The sequence below is a fragment of the Pteropus vampyrus genome, unplaced genomic scaffold, assembly GCF_000151845.1.
Source record: "Pteropus vampyrus isolate Shadow unplaced genomic scaffold, Pvam_2.0 Scaffold49, whole genome shotgun sequence".
NCBI lineage: Eukaryota > Metazoa > Chordata > Mammalia > Chiroptera > Pteropodidae > Pteropus > Pteropus vampyrus.
This window is the reverse complement of record NW_011888830.1, coordinates 1,896,328-1,914,777: the sequence shown is the minus strand read 5'-3', so window position 1 is coordinate 1,914,777 and position 18,450 is coordinate 1,896,328. Positions and strand designations below refer to the sequence as shown.

At 47.3% G+C, this 18,450-nt stretch overlaps 1 protein-coding gene across 1 annotated transcript in view; it reads left to right on the top strand.

The window, feature by feature from the left end:
• The window catches only part of CAMK1D (calcium/calmodulin dependent protein kinase ID), a 219,982-nt gene that overhangs the window by 171,280 nt on the left and 30,252 nt on the right, over positions 1 to 18,450 (top strand). Inside the window, exons 4-5 of the mRNA XM_011359653.2 lie at positions 344 to 482; positions 6,405 to 6,531. Coding sequence (XP_011357955.2) covers positions 344 to 482; positions 6,405 to 6,531 — 266 coding nt within the window. The remainder of the gene's footprint in view (positions 1 to 343; positions 483 to 6,404; positions 6,532 to 18,450) is intronic.

Sequence of the window (18,450 nt, the reverse complement as noted above, 5' to 3'; positions counted from 1 at the left end):
TCTGATGATGCTGAAATTCTGGAAGGTTATTCTGACTTTACGTTGTCACCTTAGCATGGACACAGAAGCCAGGAGAGGCTTGTCAAGCCTGGCCAGTCCTGGGTCCTGGCTTATTTTCCTTTATTTCATCCTGGAAATTTGTACCACCATGACACAGAAGCACTTCCCTGGTGTCACCTTCTGGGGAATAGATGGGACAAAATCTAACTCTGATAGTGGATTCATTTTTTAAATAAAAGTTGGTTCTTTTATCACATGGAAAGCTCTTATTGATGTTTTTTTCTGAATGATTCAATAGATCCTCTCAAACTTCTAATTTGTTCCCTTTTTTTTTTTTAAACAGTGTATCCGGTGGAGAACTGTTTGATCGGATAGTGGAGAAAGGATTTTACACAGAGAAAGATGCCAGCACTCTGATCCGCCAGGTCTTGGATGCTGTTTACTATCTTCACAGAATGGGAATCGTCCACAGGGACCTCAAGGTAAGGCCATCGCTTAGCAACAACCTTCTAGCTACTCTCCGACCCACAGTGCACCTGTCTGAGAGGAATGGCTCCAGAGGAGGGATGGGGTTGTTTTGATGTAGATATAGGTGTAGTGAAGGGTGGGTGTTTGTGTACTGTTAGTCATCATCGGGGCCTTTGGGACCCAGAAGTTTCTTGAAAGAAGATGAAAATCAATGGAGCTGGCCATTGTCTGGGAGATTTTATAACCCTTTGATAACGAAAGGGCCACCAGGAGGTAGGTTATGTATTGATGCAAGCCTATCTGAAAGGTGATTTTGTTCAAGATGTATAAGCCACAAAAACCTTTCTCCCAGTGCGGCTCTTCATTCTCCTCCCAGTTCCAGCCCTGTTCCAGCACAATGCACCGTGTGAAAGAAAAGGAGCAAGTGGGTAGAGGGCATGAGATGAGAGAGAAGAGACGTGGAAGCTTATCAGGAAAAATGGGTTTAATGAGCTGCAACTACAGCCTTCTGCAGTGTCCAGGAGCTTCCTTTCTCATCTTTTTCTTATGAGATTTTGGCATCCTGACCCTTCACCTAATAGCGTTGAAGGACCTGAGCTGTATTTGGGCCTCTTGGCAATACATTTCTCCCCGGGTCTGTGTAGCTATCCGATGGTAGATATTGCACGTATCAATTTGAGGAACAGGACAACCAGCATTGTTGACCCAAGGCTGTAATGTGACTTCATTTTACAATAGTTACAGGTCCAGTCCCTAGAGCTCGCTGCACCAGTCAAGGTAGAAATTTCTCATTCCAGCACGAATACCCTCCACTCATGTCATAAACACAGAAATTATATTCTACTGAAGCTATACTACACATGACTATGGGAAATCTAATCAATTTAAAGAGTAAATCCTAAAATATTAGTAAAAATTGAATTTTAGCATCTTCCCATTATCTGGTACTGGGACTCAAGGTGTTAAATGGTATAGCTTTTCCTTTCATAAAGACTCACTGTAAAGTTTTCTCTTTATCTGTCCATGTTACCATTTTCCATTGACTAATGGAGTGGCTCCCAAATATTAGCCTGCATCAGAATTGTCTGGAGGGCTTCTAAAAACACAGATTGTTGGTCCCACCCCAGAGGTTCTGATTCTCTAGGTCCACAGTGGGGCCCAAGAACTTGCATTTCTAAGGGTTTTACAGGTGATGCTGATGTTGGCCTGGGAACCACTCTTGGAGAACTGCTGGATGAGGGCGTTTGGGAATGTCGATGAAGTCCTTACCCTCTGCCCTCTGCAGGCTTCTTGACAGGTGAAGTGGGCTGAGGGCACAACTAGCTAACCTTCAGGTCCTGGAGGTCCTTCTGAGGGCCAGGGAAGGGCTAGGGAAGCCTTCTGTGTCAGGTAGCGCTGCCTGCTCTGCTCTCTTGTGCCCTCACCAAATGCTAGTTCTGTGCTTCCAGAACACAGCAGGCAGCTCTCTGTGAACGAGTTAGTGTGACAGGCACAGAGATGTGACATGATGAACTGGCTGTGCTCACTAGAAATAATTTCTAAGCAGACAGGCCATTTCCTGGAGGGGCAGTGTTTCTCTCCCCCATAGAAAGGCAGATGGGCTGACGGGTGCTTTTGGAGAAATGCAGCCCCCAGCCCATGGGGCTTTAAGATCTCTCACGGGGCTTGCAGTTGTGGAAGGAACGTGGCCATTTTAGGGCCTTTATGTGATCTCTTCGCAGAGGCACAGAGGAGTTTGATCTGTGTGGAGGAAGTCGATATTAAATTTTCATAAACAGCTAAGAAATTAAAACAAACTGTATGATCTAGGCCAGAGCAATAGAGAATATGATTGAGTTAGTTCAGAATTAGGGCACATCTGGGGATGGGAATGTTCTCCCTTCTTCCTCCAGAAATGTATTCTTGTGCCTGGAAGCTACTGGAGCCCATCAGTTGTTCTTTTTTCAAAGCAAAGATTGAGACAGAAAATGCCCACTACTGCCTCAGATTAGGGCAGGGGCCCAGCCCCATGCGAGCGACATTGAGAGCTGGGGTCTGACTTGTGGCAGGGGCTGTGCTGTGCGTTGTGGGATGTTTAGCAGCACCCCTGGCCTCCACACACTAGTTGCCAGTACGGCTCCTAGAGCTGTGCTCACCAAAAATGACTCTAGCCATTGCCAACTGTCCTCTGGGGAGCGTAACTGCCCCCAGTTGAAAATCACCTGATTAGGACAATTATGTATAACATTAACTTTAGGGAAAATGGTACTTTAGATCTTTTAAAAGCTTGCTATGTGAATATTAAAGGGTTAAGATTGACATTTCAATTCAGGTATTGGCCACCAGTTGTTTTGCAGAGATGTTATAAAGTACAGAAAGCTAATTTGCAGGTGTTTTCCTGGGCCTCCTAGGACCCCAAGCAGAATTGTAAGCTCTCTCCACCCCCATCCCCCACTCTCACAGACCTCCTCCTGACAACTGGGGCCTCCATCCAGATGATCCCTGAGCCTGTCCTCTCCCCCTTTCTTCCCTGCCCCTGCCCCCCCAAAAAAGCCCTGCTTTCTTTACCAGTCTTGAGCCAATTAAAAGTATTGATCTGAACTGTGAATGACGCCCGCTGAGCCCTCCTTAGGGATAATTGTTCTTCAGAAGAGTGCTTCACTGACCCCAGCCAGCCTCCTGTCCGAGGGATGTGTAAGAAGGGATTAAGGGCTCTCTGCAATCTCTTGCCTGGAGGCAGCCTTGTTCAGAATCAGGGGATCACTGACTTTACGGCTGCAGAAGTGCTGGGACAAGGAAGATTAAAAATCAGACACTTAAAAAAAAAAGAAAAAGAAAGGCCCCTCTCTACACCCACATGGCTCCTTACTGTTCATCAAAGGGTAACCCCTAACCATTCAGAGAACAGACAAACCACATGCACTTTTTGATTAGGTCATTCCCCCACTTTCTAAGTATTATCATATCTATCGATTGGCCCATTTTATCCTCCTTTAGAACTCATTGAAAGCATCTTCAAGCATGCATTGATTTTCTTCTGACCTCGTGCTTCATCCATAGAATTTGAGTCACGGTGACTATTAAATGCCATTCCTCTTTGTGTTATTATTTGTGGTGAAGAATAGTGTTTTGTTTTGTTTCTTTCCTTTGGGTTCTGCTGAAGAAAAAAATAATTCTGACCCTTGTTAAAACTGCAAGAAAGACTTTATTCAGGACTGCTGCAGTAGGGGAGAGCATTGAGTCCAACTCCGAATTCAGCAAGGCCGCGTGGGGATTTACAACCATTGAGCGTGGTGGGGGTCATGAGTGGAAAGTTACTAAGGGGAGACATTGAGGGTATGGGGAGTCTTGCTAAAGGCAGGTCAAGAACTTAGACATTGACAGAAAAAGGAGATTTTGACCAACGTGAGCCCCCCTGAGCTTTCTTTCTGACTAGGCCCTGACCTTGGGCTTGTCCTGAGTCCAGTGACCCTGCCCACTTACTTCAGTCCTAGCGAGAGTCCTGCTGAGTCCTACTGAGTTCGTTTAGCAGAAGTCCTGACCCTGGATATCTAATCAAGTTCCTTGTCCCCCACCCTCTATATCCAATCACCCTGGTCTGCAGCAAAGCTCTTGTAAAGTCAGTGTATACAGAAGCCCCCTTACCCTGGACATCCCCTCTTACTCATTTTCCACCCACCGACCCCCACCCTGCTTCTTAGCTCTAAATCTCCACTTGTCCTCATGTGTTCAGAACTGAGTCCAGTCTCTCCCTGCAACTGCAAACCCCACTGCATCATGCCCCTCAAATCCAGTCTTCCTTACTGCCTTTAACGAGTGTCCGAATAATATTTTTTAAGAATATCAAAGGCGAGGGGTGAAGAACTTGACCAGCTATCAAGAGTGAAGGATTCTCCCTAAACTGATTTATCAGGATTCTTGCAAAGACTGGGCTGTGCAGGCCCAGTGAGGACAGGAGGGATGCAGAAAGCCAGGGTCGAGGCCTAGTGGAGAAGAGGGCTCCTCTGACTAAGGTTGGGTCAAGGACGGAGTCTTGGTCGTTCTCAAAATGGTTCCACAGCACTGGGTGCACCTCAGAATCCCTAAGCTCCAGAGGCCTGGATGCAGCCCCACATCTCCCGGAGAACAGCATATCGAGATGTCTGGTACCTTCACGGCGGATTCTGCTGCACAGCTAGGCCAAGGACCTCTTTTCTAAACGAGTCTGTACTCTGTGTAAGAATAGTTCCTAAAATTTAATAATTAGGAACCGAAGATTCACCACAAACCACTGACGAGGGAGAATATTGCTTCACTGTTGAGATTGGGAAGAGAGCCAAGCAGGAAATGGTGTGGGCAAATGAGTTCCCTGGTTCCGACTCTTCCTGCTGCATTTCCTTTGTGGTTTGGTATAAATGAGAGACATGAGTACTCTTCACTTGGTAAATCTTCAGTATTTTCCCGGTAGGGGGTGAAACTGGTTGACAGCAGAGGTGTCAGTCTTTGGCGTTATCTCCCTCAGTGACAGCATCATTAATTGAGCAACTCTTCAAAAACAGACAAAAAACTTGAGTACCTCTATTCAGGTTCTTAACCGGTGGAGCAGAGTCAGCTCTGAGGCCGTGAAGCCTCCCTCGGTCTCCGTAAGCCTCGCCCCCATTCTTTGCTAGGAACAGTGAGATTCCCCAGTTTTACATAAAACACTGTAAAAATGAAGCTTCACTGTCTCCCCCTCGGCCCCCAGCCCCTCCCGTACTGGGGGCTGATGTGCACAGCTCCCCTGGAGCCAGAACTGCGCTCAGATGGTCAGAAGTTGGCCAGGCGAGGAACATCCTGCTGCCTGAGCTCTGCCGGGTCCTGTTCAGGGAAGCAAATGAGGAGCCATCCCAGTTTGCGTTTCATAGGAAGGCGAACAGAAGCTCAGGGTGCTTAGGGACACTTGGCTAGAAAGTGCTAGATCTTCCAGCACAGATTCATTCCCTGATGACATCCCTCTGCTTCCCAGGGAGCAGAGTGAGCAGGTGTCAGCTGGCTCAGGAAAGGGGAGATCGCGCCCTCCCCCAACCCCCATCTGCCAGACCTACTGATCGGGATGTTACCGAGCGCGTGGAGGGGGACCCTTGGATCAGAGAAAGATTGCTAAAAAGGACCTGATAAAAGCAACAAAGGAGCTCCTGCAAAAGTAATTTTACTTCTCGGGATCCCCTTTCCCCTAACCCAGGAAATGAATGGACAGGTCTGAGAGGCATCAGCTTTCTAGTGCTAACCTAAAAATAAAAGGCCTCTCAAAATAAGAGGCAACTAGCGTTTGAGACCAGCAAGAATAGCTAGCTATTCGGGTGGCGTTCATTCAGGCAGAAGGCCAAATAATATTCTGATTAGAAGACAAAGCAGTGGGTATTGATGAGAAAGGGAAGGAGGACAAGTACATCCGTAGAAGGAAGACCTTTCTACCAGTACAGGTAACGTAACATAGTGGTGCTAATTCCATAAATGTTAATTTTCAGTCCAGTAGTCATAATAACTGCTTTCTTGTTATCTTTGCAAACGGTTCTTTGGGAGACAGTTGGCCCCATCCAAAGATTATTTTGCCCTATTCATCACCTTCCAAGGGTTGAGGCATAAAACTTACAAGGCAGTTCCTCTGGCATGGCAGTTCCAGCTCCGGTTTAAAATGGCTCCTTTTATTCTAATGTTTACACTAGATTGCCTCCAAATATGGTCAGATTTTTCCAGTAGAGACAATACTAATAAGGGGAAGGGGACAACATTTATTGAAAACCAGCGAGTGCCCTCTGCTGTGCACAACCCTCTGCAGGGCTTTATTAAAAACCACTTTTCTTTTCTTAATACATTTACTGCATCTAAAGCTCAAGTATGTTCTTGAATAGTGACTAGATTTTGTGGTTTGCTGAGTCGGCCACAACTGAACCAGCTGTAAACACAGTTTGCAATTTTTTTTCTTATTTTCTTCCTAGCCTGAAAATCTGTTGTACTATAGTCAAGATGAGGAGTCCAAAATAATGATTAGTGACTTTGGATTGTCAAAGATGGAGGGCAAAGGAGATGTGATGTCCACAGCCTGTGGGACTCCCGGCTACGTTGGTAAGGACTCTGTGTGTGTGTGTGTGTGTGTATGTGTGTCGTGTCACCACATGTCAACTGCATCTGTCTTCTTAGCATCTGAGCCTGGCGCCTGGTCACAGCTGCCTTCATTTCACTTGAGGGAAGAATGAAAAGATTGAGAGACACTGGGACGAGTCAGAAGGGAGGTTTCCCTCGAAGCCTTTAAGGGCTGGGCAGAAATCCTGCTGGATGTGTGTGTGGGCCTGACTTCAGGCCGGGAGTTGGTTTGGGTGAATTGCCAGGCTCTAATACCAGAAACATTGCATATATGTGTGTTTTCAAATGGTTTACAGTGAGACACTGAGCTAACGATAAGGTGCAAACACAGATAAAACATTTTAAATGTTGAGATAGAGGCAGCTGGAAAGAAAACCTTGGTGGAAGGACTGGTTCAAACCTTGACAAAGTCACTCTCTTGAATTAGCGAATCCTGATCTGTACTGGAGAAGCCAAGAATGAGAGTTTTCCCTAAAAGCAGAAACCTGTGTCCTTTTGTACTAAACATAGAGAATGCAAAGAAGGCTGCTGACATGTGAACACGTGGACGCTGAGATTCATCTTCTGTCTTCTGGGGCCTGGAGAAAGGCTGTCGGAACTCTCTGCAAAGTGTTTAGGACTTTCACTTACACAAATACATCCATTCAGCAAATGTATATTAAAGTGCCTGCTATGCACTAGATGCTGTTCTAGGCACTGGGGTGACAGCAGTGAATGAGATGGGCAGGGTGCCTGCCTGGTGGAGCTTACAATTTTAGTTGAGAGTGACAGTCTGTAAACAAGGAAATAAATGAATGAACAGAGTTTTTCAGGTAACTGCTACAAATAAACAAAAAATGGGGGCATGTGATAGAGTAACAGAGGCACAGAAGGACCGGGACTGGGTTAAGGGGACAGGGAGAAGACTTGGGCAGTCAGCCATGGGAACTTAGGGGAGAGAATGTTCCAGGTAGAGGCGTCAGTGTGCGCAAAAGCCCTAGTGGGAAAAAGCCTGGGGAGAGGGTGCAGACTACAGATGTCTGAGAACAGGGTTAAGATTGAGATTGAAAAAGACATTTAGAGAATGGACACCAAGGCTGAATTCTCATCGTGCAAACCATGATGGCCTTTCTTAATAAGAACAGGAAGCCTGCCTTGGAGGAGAGTGGGGAATGCCCCATGAGCCACATCGTTCCTCTCTGTCTCTGGGTACAGTCAGGCCGCCTTCTGGGTAGGCTGAGAGCAGGCCGAGAGCAGGCCTCACAGTAAATGGGCCTGGGTCCCAGAGCATTGTGGGACACTCCAGGTGACTCAGAAGGCACTTCACAGCTTTTCAAGTGTTTGCAAAATAATGGATGTTATGTCACAGCTGTTTCATTTAAGGAACTCAAAGGAGAGGAGAAAAAAGCAGTCTGGGGAACAGAGAATAACATGAGAGAAAAGAATGTTTAGAAGGAAGAGATACAGATGGTGGGTGTGTGGCAGGGGACGAGAAGGTGTGCTCTGTGCTGCTCAGCTCTTGACTGTCACGGGTGGGGATTGTGTCCCTGGGTTGTGTGCACGCACTAGACAGAGAAGGAGAGATCATTCTCATCGTGTTTAAGAAGCCGGCACGGCCTTGGTGGAGGTAATGGCGCAGAGAGCCATCTCTTTTCTAGGAGAATAAAGTGATGGTTGCAGGGATAGGCTGGACCCCGTCAGAGACTCTTGGAATCAGGGCTGTGACACGTGTGTACATGCATGTGTATGCCTGGGGGTGGAGGTGGGTGGAAGTGTGAGCATGTGAGGGATGTGTGGAATTCCTCCAGCTCAGTCTGAGCCATCAGGCAAGTGGCAAATAAAAACAAAGGGATGAGCTCATACTCCTTTCTCTTAAAAGATGGGGAGGGTGAAAGCCTGTTCCAACCACAGACATTAGACAGTGAGGATGCCTGTGAGGTCGTGGTGCCCTGCCAGGGTGGCTCTGCCTCGTCAGCAGTCCGGTGCCCAGGCCGCTCTGGGTGAAGGAGCCTTGTGCGCGGGGCGTGGGGAGGTGGCTGCCAGCACTCCCCTTCAGAGGGAGTCGGCGCTCGCACTGTGATGGAACACTCTGACGAAGAATGTCCATGCGTGTGTAAGCTCCACACTCTTCTCATACTTGGCTCTCATGTTGGAAAACTCTAGCACTTTCTAAATGAATTTTTGCTTCTTTGAGTCTTGGCAGAGCCCATGGAATGGCAGTTTCTCTGGGTTTCTAAGTGGCTGCTGCCCGAGGGGGTCTGGTTCTCTTTATACATAGGACACTGATGAGTCTGAGAACTGGGAACGATGCTTAGACATGGCCCTTGCTCTTTCTGCCCTAAATGATGGCTGCAGGTGGAGCCCTTGGGTGATTCTGCCATGGGATGCTGAGTTTCCTGTGAGTGTGGAAGGGGAAAGGAGGACTCTGGGAATATAGCACTTCCATTCACGCTTCTTGAGCTCCGAGACTCCTGAAAGACTTTTCAGAACAAGGAAGGAGCCCTCTGGGGGAGCTCTACGAGACATACCCCGGGCACTGGGCTGAATTTCTCCCCCACGGGCTGCATGACAAACTCCTACTCAGCCATCAGAGCCCCGCTTACACGTCACCCCTGCTTTGATGGCTCTCCCAACACCCACCCTCTCCTTCGTTATCCTGGTTCTCCGCCTCGAGCCTTTCCTCATCTCCGCTCTGAGCACGTTGCAGCGGCGTCCATGTTTATCTGTGTCTGTCCCCCGCTGCGCTGGTGGGCTCCTCTAGAGCACTGTCTTACTCATCTTTGCACAGATGCCTGTAGATTGAGTAAAAACCCAAGGGTCATGAAAATTGGTGACTTTTTTCTTGTCTCCCCTTCCATTTGTTCAGCCTGTATTTACTGAATTTCTGTCATGTGCCACGTGCACAGTGGTTTGGTGTTAGAAATATAAATATGCGTAAGGAAGAGTCACTGACCTCGGAGTGCTCACAGTATTACCGTGAGACACAGAGGGCAAGCGGGGACACTGAATAATGTGTGGTCTGTGCTACATTACTCATCCATTCAAGAATTATTTATTTTGTGCCTACCTTCTGTTCTAAGTACTGTAGATGTATCTGTAGAAAAAAAAACAAAAACAATAGATGAAAGTCCCACCTATAATAAGGGAGATATAATACGCAAACAGCTGTGTTTGTTAATTAATATCATAGACGGTGATAAGTGCTCTGAAGAAAAATGAAGCAGGAAAGAGAAAATCACATATGTGTGTATGTGGCAGGGGTTATGGTTTTCAATACGATGATCAGGGCAGCCCTCGCGCAGAAGGGGTGGCAGTGGGGTAAGGATGTGACGGAACGGGAAGAGCCGGCCGTGTTGTTATTTGGAGGAAGAGCTTTCTGAGGATTGTGCAAAGGCCCCGAGGCAAGAGTGAGTGGGTTGAGCAAAGTAGAGGAGCAGCAGATAAAGTCAGAGCAGTAACAGGCAGAGCATGTGCAGACCAGGACTACAAGTCATTGTCAAGGCTGTGGCTTTCACTCAGGGTGGCAGGAAGCCATCGGCGTGTTCCAAGATAAGGCCCAGTGCAATGTGACCTTAACCAGCATCCCTTTAGGGAACAGGCTGGGCCAGGCTGGCAGAGCGGAAGTGGTGCGAAGCTGTCAATTTCCAGATAGAATTTGAAGGTAGTGTCATCAAGATTTTTCCGGAAAATTGAAAGACAAAGCGAGGATAATTCCAAATGCTTTTGGCCTGAGCACCTTTAATCAAGAAGCCCGTGGGAGGAGCAAGTTGCAGAAATATTACCAGGGGTTTGGTTTCGATTTGTTAAAGTTCGCAAGGTCGAGGAGGTGCTGGAATATGAGTGTGGAGTTCTGGAGAGAGATCCAGTCTGGAACTATACTGTTCTCGCTATATATAGTAGTTATGTTCTGTAAAGTCTCAGTGAACACTGAGTTCGTGACCACTGAGCCACTGTTCCCAGAGGAGATGCAGGGTTAAGTTCTGTGGGCCTCCGGCCCCAGCATTCTCAACTGATAGATAACATAAGTTTGTTTTATGTGTGTTTCTCTTCAGTGACACCTTATTTAATATTGTTGTTGATTCGTTAACATTGCACTCAGGCCCAACAGTGCTACGACTTATGCCTGAGCGAAGCTTGTCAAGCACAAGTATGTTCCCATACACCCATCCTGGCCTCCTATGCTCAGGAACTCTACACAGCACCTCAGCGCCACGCTCTGAACAGTGGCATCACCAAAACACACCACAATGTCAAAAACGTGGCACTGACTAGACCATGAAAACAATACTTGTTTACCGTGGAGAGACAAACAAGAGGGCAGAGCGTTGCCCTGTTTGACCTAACCTGGAATGAGCACCTCAGGGGCCTCGAAGTTCAGGGGCTCAGAGTTCATTTGCTAGCGTCCACGAGGGAGGATGCACTGCATGTGAGCACTGATAGCCTCTGGGTGCATTTCAAAGCCTGGGACCTGGATGAGAATCCTGGCCAGGTGGGTGGAGGTAGAGGAGGAGAAAGCCCCCAGGGCTAAGTCCCGGGGACTCAGGGGGATGAGGAGGCAGCAGCAGGTGATGTAGGAAGAGAACCCAGGGGAGTGCGCTGTCGGGAAAGTGCTTCAAGAAAGATGAGGTACCATTTGTCAGTTGTTGCAATAAGTCAAGTAAAATGAAGACTGAGTGAGTGTTGGCCATAGGTTTGGGAGACCTTGGAGTATGACTTAATTAATTAAGCCTGTGGGAGCCTGGCCGTCAGAATAATGCTGGAAGAAGGTGAAATAGGTCTTTGTAAGAGGACTCCAGCATGCTGTCAACCCTGAGGACGGACACAGCCAGCTCCACCTGCCCCCGCAGTAGCTGCAAGGTCGGAACACTGTTTGGGATCTCAGACGAAAAAGCCAGAACTGCCGGGCGGTTCTCTGTCTGAACAGGGCAGAGCCCAGCCGATCGGGCATCTGGAAGAGAGAAGGGAGAGAGTGCGCTCTCCCCTCCCCCACTCCGCCCCCCCGGGGGTGACACTGTCCCACAAGCTGGCCAGGAGCAGAAGGTCTCTGTCTCCTTTCAGCTTTAGTTCAGGCTCCTTCTGGGTCAAATTGTTGGTTTCAATTTGTGAACACTATTGTTTTGTTGTAGGTGTTTTTTCCTAAATGACTGTTCAGCTGAATAGTTAATTTTGTCAACATCAAGATCATTCTTTGATTTAAATGAGTGATCTAATAATGAAGAAACAATGAAAAAAGGGGTGGTTTATCCCAAGTATCCCAATGCACAGGGTGCTGTAGATGAAGATGAAGGAATCGAAGCACTTTGAACTTCACCCTTCACTCTTAGCAGCTAGCTGCCCAGATCTTGCATACCTTCGAAAGGACCATTGGCCCCTGCAGAGTGTCACGTCACCGGTAGCAGGAGATGCGGGCATCTCTCCTTCCATGTGTGCTGGCTTCCTACCACAGGCAGTGCAGAGGGCCCCTGCCGTGGAGTGTGGCAGGCAGGTAACACGGATCCACATAAAGTTGCGTATTTGCAGGGCGAAGTAAGTCAGCGACATATTTCAGAAGCAACATCACAAGTACAGGTGAGATGGATCAGCAAGGGCTGGAAAAACCAGGGAAACCCAGGGAAAATGCTATGGAGGAGGCAGGATCTGAAGGAAGGGTAGAGCCCTGGGGAAGATGGGGAGGGTTACAGATGCGGGCAAGCAGCACTGCAAAGGCCCAGAGTCGTGGACCGCTCCCTGTACAGTCAGGGCACGTGAGCAGACTCATTGGGCGGGGAGAGAGGGCGTGCACGTACGAGTGCTTGGACGTGATTTAGGAGAAACGATGGGGCCATCTGGTGGAGATCAGCTCACCGGGATAACATGGCGACTGTCAACACGGTGTTGACCTGGGTTTGGATCCATTAACTGGGCCAAGCAGAACATTCCCCTTGGTGTCACCAAAGAAGGAGAAAATCAGAGCTTAGAAAGTTAAGGAAATGACTTGTGTGACCTGCTCGGCACCACCAATTAATGCGTCCGGACAGGCCCTCCGGAATCGCTGAATAGAACGCGCAGGTCGGCGGAGAGCACCCATGCCAGTCATGTCACTGGTGCGAGGATCGCGGGCAAGCCTGCCCCTGTTTGGCAGAGGAAAGCCCGTTGTTTCACTTCTTGGTGGTGCTGTTTGCACACTGGTGTGATTTCTCAGGTTCTGTGGGTCTAGTCCTCCCGGTTTCCAAGAAAATGAAACTCTTTTAAAAGAGCCTCAAACCTTTGTCCGCAAATTAAGTGACAAAGTGCTTTGCCAGAGTAAGGCAAGCATGTGCTCTCTTACTAACTAGCAGGGAGACTCAGGAACCCCAAGCCGCACTTGGGAAAGGAGGCTGGGGTGGTGGAGGCTCTCCCCGCTTCGTGATGCATTTGAGTTAAATGAGACTTGCTTTTCTCATGGAGCCTTATTGAGTAGCAATCCATCCCTTTGCCGTATTTCATTTGGAGCACACGCCAGCAACCACACTCTTTCATTATGGGATGCTGCTCAGAAATTGCAAGGAGATTTCCCTCTGGTCCATCGTGTTCACGAGCTCGACTCCATGCCGGTTCTGTAGGTGGTGGCCAGTGTCCTGCTCCCTGAGCTGTGGGGAAGGAGTCCTTGTGGTTCCTCCCGTAACTTAGCTGTAGTGTTGCCTGCACAGGCATAGCATAAGGCTTTGGGCTGGCTCTGGCTTCACTTACTTAAAATAGTTTCGATAAGTTTCATCGTGTTCTCTTCTAGATGGAAATGGGGAACAGTTGGTCAATATTGTTGGCATATTTTTTCACACAGTTAGAGGAATGCTCTTAATTCATAGTGTCATCACACTTTTAGAGCTTGATAATGGGACCAGAAGTTACCATGAAGTCTTGGAAACCCATGGTTCCAGCCAGTGCTGTGTCAGGATGAGGACCTCTGTCCTCAGAGCCACCCAGCCTATAGTTGGTGGCAGCCACAGCAGTGGGACTTGAACGCAAGTATCCTGTAGTATATTTCTGTCATTGGTTAGATACAGAGAGGCCCGAGCCCTTCACGTAAGCACTTGGATTCTCAGTTTCTTGTATATAAAATAAACAGGTTGTACTAATTGATCTTCATGATTTTTTTCTGGTTCAACCATTAGGTATTTCTATAGCCCTTATGTGATTTAGTATCCCTTAAATATATACATAGTCATGTGTCAAGGATCTTGACTGTCATTTTTTCCCCATTTTCACTTAGAACTGATAAGAACAATTGGATTAAATTGATTGACATGGCCCATTTCCGTCCTCTTCAGCAACCTATGTCACATGGCGGTTCCTTTTATCTTTCTCATAGGTCCTTCGTTCCCAACCTTTAATCCTCACTCCTCTGTGTGGTTGTATTCCCCCACAGAGCCTCATTTTTACTTGTTGTCCACTTAAACATCATATTTTAGTACCCGGCTATAAGCATTTCATCATCGTTCTCATTCTCTCAGACCGTTAGTGTTGGAAGAGGATTGTATATAACTGATAAATTGGCATACGGGATACATAAGAGTGGGCAAAGGATTCACATGAGAATTTTCTCTTTCCTTTTCTCTCAGCAGCTACTCAGTGGCAACCAGCCTCAAGCATTTCATCACGCCAGGTGCTGCAGTCAGGCCCCATTTGTTAGAGAGGACAGCCCCGCCCCCTCAAGTGGGGCACGTGTAGGGCTTGCTCTTTTTCTTACCCTTGACACAGTGAACATGGACTGGGACAAAAGCTCACGATCAGAACGTGGGCAAAGTGACCCCAGCCCTGCCTCGGAGGCGCCCCCACCCCACACATCCTGCCCCACTCACTCCTAACTCTTTGTAAAGCGCTTTTCATCCTTCAGGGATTTCTTTATGGCTCCTCTCAATCCTCAATACTGGGCTGGAGTTCCAGTTTCTAAACTGGCTCCATTTCGTTAGGTGTGGGTTGGGAGTGAGTGGGGAAGCAGTCTTTTGTGGCTTACTCTTTTTTTTTTTTTTTTTAACGATTAAAAAACAAAACATTGGAATGACTCTCCATGTCTTCTTCATTTCAAAGTGTAGCTTCTTGTCAATTTCCGAAGGAAGGGTGGGCGTAAGTGCAAAGTAGCCATCCCATTGCGGCCACTAACTGGTTAGGGTGGAGGCGGACTCCTGGGACAACCCATAAGGACACGTCAGGGTTATTTGTTGCCACAGTGCTCTGAAATGTCTTGCTCAGAACATTCTCCCTCCTCGTCCCACTGAATTCCAGGTCTGTCCCGTATTTGAAAACATCAGCCGCCTTCCCATTTTCCGCTCCCTTTTCATTCCTTCGCTTCGGCTCCTCCACCCACCAGCCACATTTTGGCTTTGGTAACACTGGAATAGCAATCCAGCTCAGATCAGGATGATAATTATAAACCCGGGCAGTGCTTTAATGGGGAGATTTCATGCCTGTGGTAAAATTCAAGAAGCTACTAGGAAAATCAGAGTGAGCCACTCTTTTGCGATGCATTTTTAGTAAATTATAACTCTAAAGGGAGGATAAGAAAGAGCAAAAGAGAATGGAGCTTTCCCAGGAAACTTCTATCCCTCTGAACTTTGGGTTGAAGACAAACCACAGGCAAGGTAGGATTCTGTATTTCAGTTGTATTTTCATTTGCCAATGATCGAGATCACAGTACCCTGAAGCTAGGTGAGGCAGTGCCTGTTTGTTAACGTGCTTACTGTGAAGTCCCTTTTTGATCCATTGTTTCCTCTTTTAATACCCCTGCAGTTGAAAATTCTGCTGACAGGAAACAGATCTGACTAACCCATTCAGATGACCTCCTCGTTGTCATGCAGTTCTTACCCATTTCTCCTCTGAATGTAGGCCTGATTTTATTATCCTTGCTCTACCATCTCTGAACAGGCCATGGCTGTGTTCCTTCTCACCACCTGTGTTCCTTCTCACCACCTGTGGAAGTTCCTTGGGGACAGGAAGACTGTCTAGGATCCAAGTGTCTAGCCCCAGACACAAATCCCTAGTGGCATTTCTTGAAATGAGTCACACACAGCTCTTCAGTTGAGCTCAAGTTCTTTTCCACAGAGGCCTAACTCCAGGACAAAGTGCAGGCTCCCTTCAAGACAGGAGACCACGGCATAGAAAGATAATGAGATACACTCATACAGGGCCCAGCCTGTAATTCTGTCCTCTGAGTCAGTGCTGGATCCGAGGTGACAGAGATAGTAGTGCCACTCTGTGTACAATCTAATCGTCTTTCAAGCCGTCTCATCGAAGTTCAGGGCTCTCTCATTGGGCCCCGTCATGTTGCCGAGCCTGTCTGGCAGAGCAGAACTTGAATCCAGGCCCCCTGCCTCCCCCAGTTTCCTTGGTCTCCTTTCGTGAGCCACTTGGGGAAAAAAGCCAGGATATTAAAAGTAGTCTTCACTAACTCTGACCATGACTGATTTTCAACTTTTAGGGCCTTATCCTCCCCACCATGACATATGTGAATGAAGTCCAAGTCAAATGCCTTTTTCCTTGGCCTCTTCAGAGAGGTAAGGCCAGTCAGCGAGAGGAACAGATGAACCTTAGACTAGGCTGTGGGCGGGCAAGTTCCTGTCCGCCAGCCTCTTCTTGCTGATATCATAAGATACGTGGCAGGTTGGGCATTTCAAACCCATTTTCAAAGACAGAAGCTCATTCAGAGACATAGAGCTGCTGCTAATTTAGTGTCCGGTCGGCTCTATCTCATCAGGTAGGGGAGATGGCAAGAGTTTTACACACTCTAAAGAATTAGGAAAAAAATTAGGATATGCCCATTTTATAACTAGTTTTCTGGATTAATTTTTTCTAATCTCCCTTTAAAAAAGAATTATAACTGGGGCCAATGAAAACAGGAATTGGTTAGAGCTTGGCATTGCACCCTCTTAGGATAATGGACAGGGTGATGACACCTGGCCTGGAGGCCTGAGAGGGGAAGATGGGGACATGCGGGTGGGGGAGGAAGACGGAAGGCCGGGGAGAGAGAATGTGTAGGGAACACAGTCTCCTTCTTCCGTCTGAAAATGCAGAGCCATGAGGGTGCTGTGGCGAGCCAGAGTTCCTTAGCCATTGTAGGAGTGTCTAATATTATGACAGATTGTTGTCATCTCTGTACTGTTGTCTGTCAGCAATGGCCCACAGGCAGTTCCTGTGATGCAGTGTCTAGAATGGTGCCTGGACAGAGTGGGGACTGTGTAAATGTGTTGGTGATTAAGTGAGCAAAAGGATCAATAACTAAATGAACAAAGGGACCAACTGCATGGGAGGTTTGTATGGGGGTTTTTTGAAGTTCCGTCCAACTCCACGATTCAAGTTCTCATGATGCGCCCTCCCCTCTCACATGAGCCCAGCTCGATCCTGACTTCTGAAGGTGTTCATCAAAAGGATGGAGATCTTCATTTATGAATCATTTCCCTTATGGAAAGCTAGAATCAAGGGAAATTACCAAACGGTATCAAGGATCTGTCCATCCTTATTTCTAGGAAATAATAAAACCTGAGTTTTATTTTTGCTCCTATGGTTTTGCTTTTACCAACTTTTCTTCCTTCCATAATAACTACTACTGATTATGTGCTCATCATCTCTTGTAAGCATGATAATCCTGAAAGTTGGGTTCTGCCAACGTTCCCATTTTACAGATGAGCAAAGTGAGGGCTTTTACCACTCCTACAGTTCCATATTTACACTTACTCCTTTATCCTGAGAACACAACATGAAGGCTGCGTTCAGTTGAATAACCATTTGTTGAACATGTTGTGTTCTCAGGATAAAGGAATAAGTGTAAAGATGGAACTGTAGGAGTGGTAAAACCAGGAACAGCTGTTTCTTTCCTGCTCAGTATCTTTTCCATTCTTTCTACTTTGACCTCCATCATTTGACTGTTAGAGGTAATTAATTCTTTTCTGGATATCTTCAGAATTTTAGAGTAAGTTGAGTATTTTCAGAGTTCTATTTAGAGTGAGTTAAACTTAAAACTCAGTGACCCCTCCTCTCCCATCTTGCCAGCATCCTGTCCGTCTTGGCCTGATCTTTATCCTTAGGAAGGAAACCGAGGCTGTATTACTTCTGTGGCTCGGGTCTACACTCAGTGCCCAGACCAGGAGTGCCATGGGCTCAGGGGTCATGTCCACCTTCTTCACGCCATAAAGCCAGTGCCTGAAATGAGACCCAGCCCATTAAATGATTGAATCAAGGGAGAAACACCACCTCAGTCCCTTTGTCTGGACCAGTGGTTTTCCCGTTCTGGCATTAAGGGCTGCTCCTGCCACCGGGTGACTCCCTCCTGACTGTGTCCCTGTCCTTCACCCACAGGAAGTGGTTATCTTTGAAGTACTGGAAGGAGTGGTACTCACACCTCCATAGAGGAGAACAAATCACCTTGAACATGAGCTTGGTAGCAGGGTGAGATCTTCTCAGTCTCCTTGTCTCTCTCGACAGGAACTGCTTGCTCTTCAGCACACCTTGAAAAAAGGAAAAATCTTTTTCTACTTTATATGAGCCTGAGGATTGATTGCTGGGGCCCCCACCCCACCCCCACAGGACAGCTGCTTTCCTCATTTCCGGTTGCACTTGATTAAGCCTTTTTCTTCTCTCTCTTTCACTGAGGAAAATGCGCAATTTAATTGTTTTTAAAAACAAGGTGAAAGGTTTCTGAAATTGTGTAGTTTCATTTTGAAATCTCTGGAGTCCTTCCCTAAACCAGGAATCCTTGCTCTAAATCAGTATGATACAGCTCGGTTTGTAGAAGGTGTTTCACACCAAGTGGGATTCGGCACCGTGGACTGGTAGTGAGCCTCACAGCAGCAAATGCAGTTATTTTAAATGTTAAACCTACTGTTTCACTAAAGAGTGTGAGTAAGGCCTGGGACTGAGAAGGACCACATCTGCCCACAGATAGGGAAGCTCTGCTGAGGCTGCATGGTTTCC